This window comes from Malurus melanocephalus, unplaced genomic scaffold (genome assembly GCF_030028575.1).
Source record: "Malurus melanocephalus ecotype Western Australia unplaced genomic scaffold, MMel_1.1 scaffold_1320, whole genome shotgun sequence".
In the NCBI taxonomy this organism is placed as follows: Eukaryota; Metazoa; Chordata; class Aves; order Passeriformes; family Maluridae; genus Malurus; species Malurus melanocephalus.
Window position 1 is genome coordinate 1 of NW_026624552.1, and position 1,017 is coordinate 1,017.

The window sequence follows — 1,017 nt, forward strand, 5'->3', positions numbered from 1 at the left end:
CCCTGCCGTGTCCCATTCCCAACATTCCAAAGGTTCCATTAACCCCTGCCCTGCCGTGTCCCATTCCCAGCATTCCCAAGGTTCCATTAACCCCTGCCGTGCCGTGTCCCGCAGATCCCGGCCGGAGGATCAGGATTTCGGGGTGCTGCGGCCGGAGGGGCTCCGTGGCGGCGCTGAAATATTCCGTGGGGACCCTTTACCTGCTCGTCCTCCTGATCCTGGTGGGAATCTCCATCCTGGCAGGTGAGGCTGGGCTGGCTCCTCCCGGAGCATCCGTGGCCTCGGAATCCCTGCTCGGGAGGGAAAAGTTGGGATCCAGCAGAATTTCAGGGGATCCAGGGTCCACTCCAGCTCCTCATGGAGCACCTGGGGAGGCTTGGATTTAACCCTTGGAATCCAGCTGGAATCTCTGCAGCGTCCGAGGATCTTGTGCTGGGAATGCCGAGGCTCGGGAGAGTTTTGGGAATCCCAAAATTGTTCCAGTCGCTCATTCCCAGCTGAGGTTTCCTGAGATAAGGATGACGGGATGCAGGCAGGGCGTTATCCCTGCACATCCCAGGGTCCTGCCTCCCCTTTCCGAAATTTTGGTGAGTGCAGGGATGGTAAGGACCCTTGGGAATGCCTGGAATTCTGCTCAGCCCCTCGGGAATGCCTGGAATTGCCCCTTGGGAATTTTTGGATTTGCCCCCAGTCCCTCAGGAATGCCTGGAATTGCCCCTCAGGAATGCCTGGAATTCTGCTCAGCCCCTCAGGAATGCCTGGAATTGACCCCAGCCCCTCAGGAATGCCTGGAATTGACCCCAGCCCCTCAGGAATGCCTGGAATTGACCCCAGCCCCTCGGGAATGTTGGGAATTGCCCCTCAGGAACGGCTGGAATTGCCCCTTGGGAATGTCTGAAATTGCCCCCAGCCCCTCGGGAATGTCGGGAATTGCCCCTCAGGAATGGCTGGAATTGCCCCCAGCCCCTCAGGAATGCCTGGAATTGCTCCCAGCCCCTCAGGAATGCCTGGAATTGC

At 58.9% G+C, this 1,017-nt stretch overlaps 1 protein-coding gene across 1 annotated transcript in view; it reads left to right on the top strand.

Annotated features, from left to right (window-relative positions):
* Positions 1-114: 114 nt before the first annotated feature.
* The window catches only part of LOC130586802 (scavenger receptor class A member 5-like), a gene marked incomplete at its 5' end in the record, with an annotated part of 23,420 nt that continues 22,517 nt past the window's right edge, over positions 115-1,017 (top strand). Inside the window, one exon of the mRNA XM_057387709.1 lies at positions 115-243. Coding sequence (XP_057243692.1) covers positions 115-243 — 129 coding nt within the window. The remainder of the gene's footprint in view (positions 244-1,017) is intronic.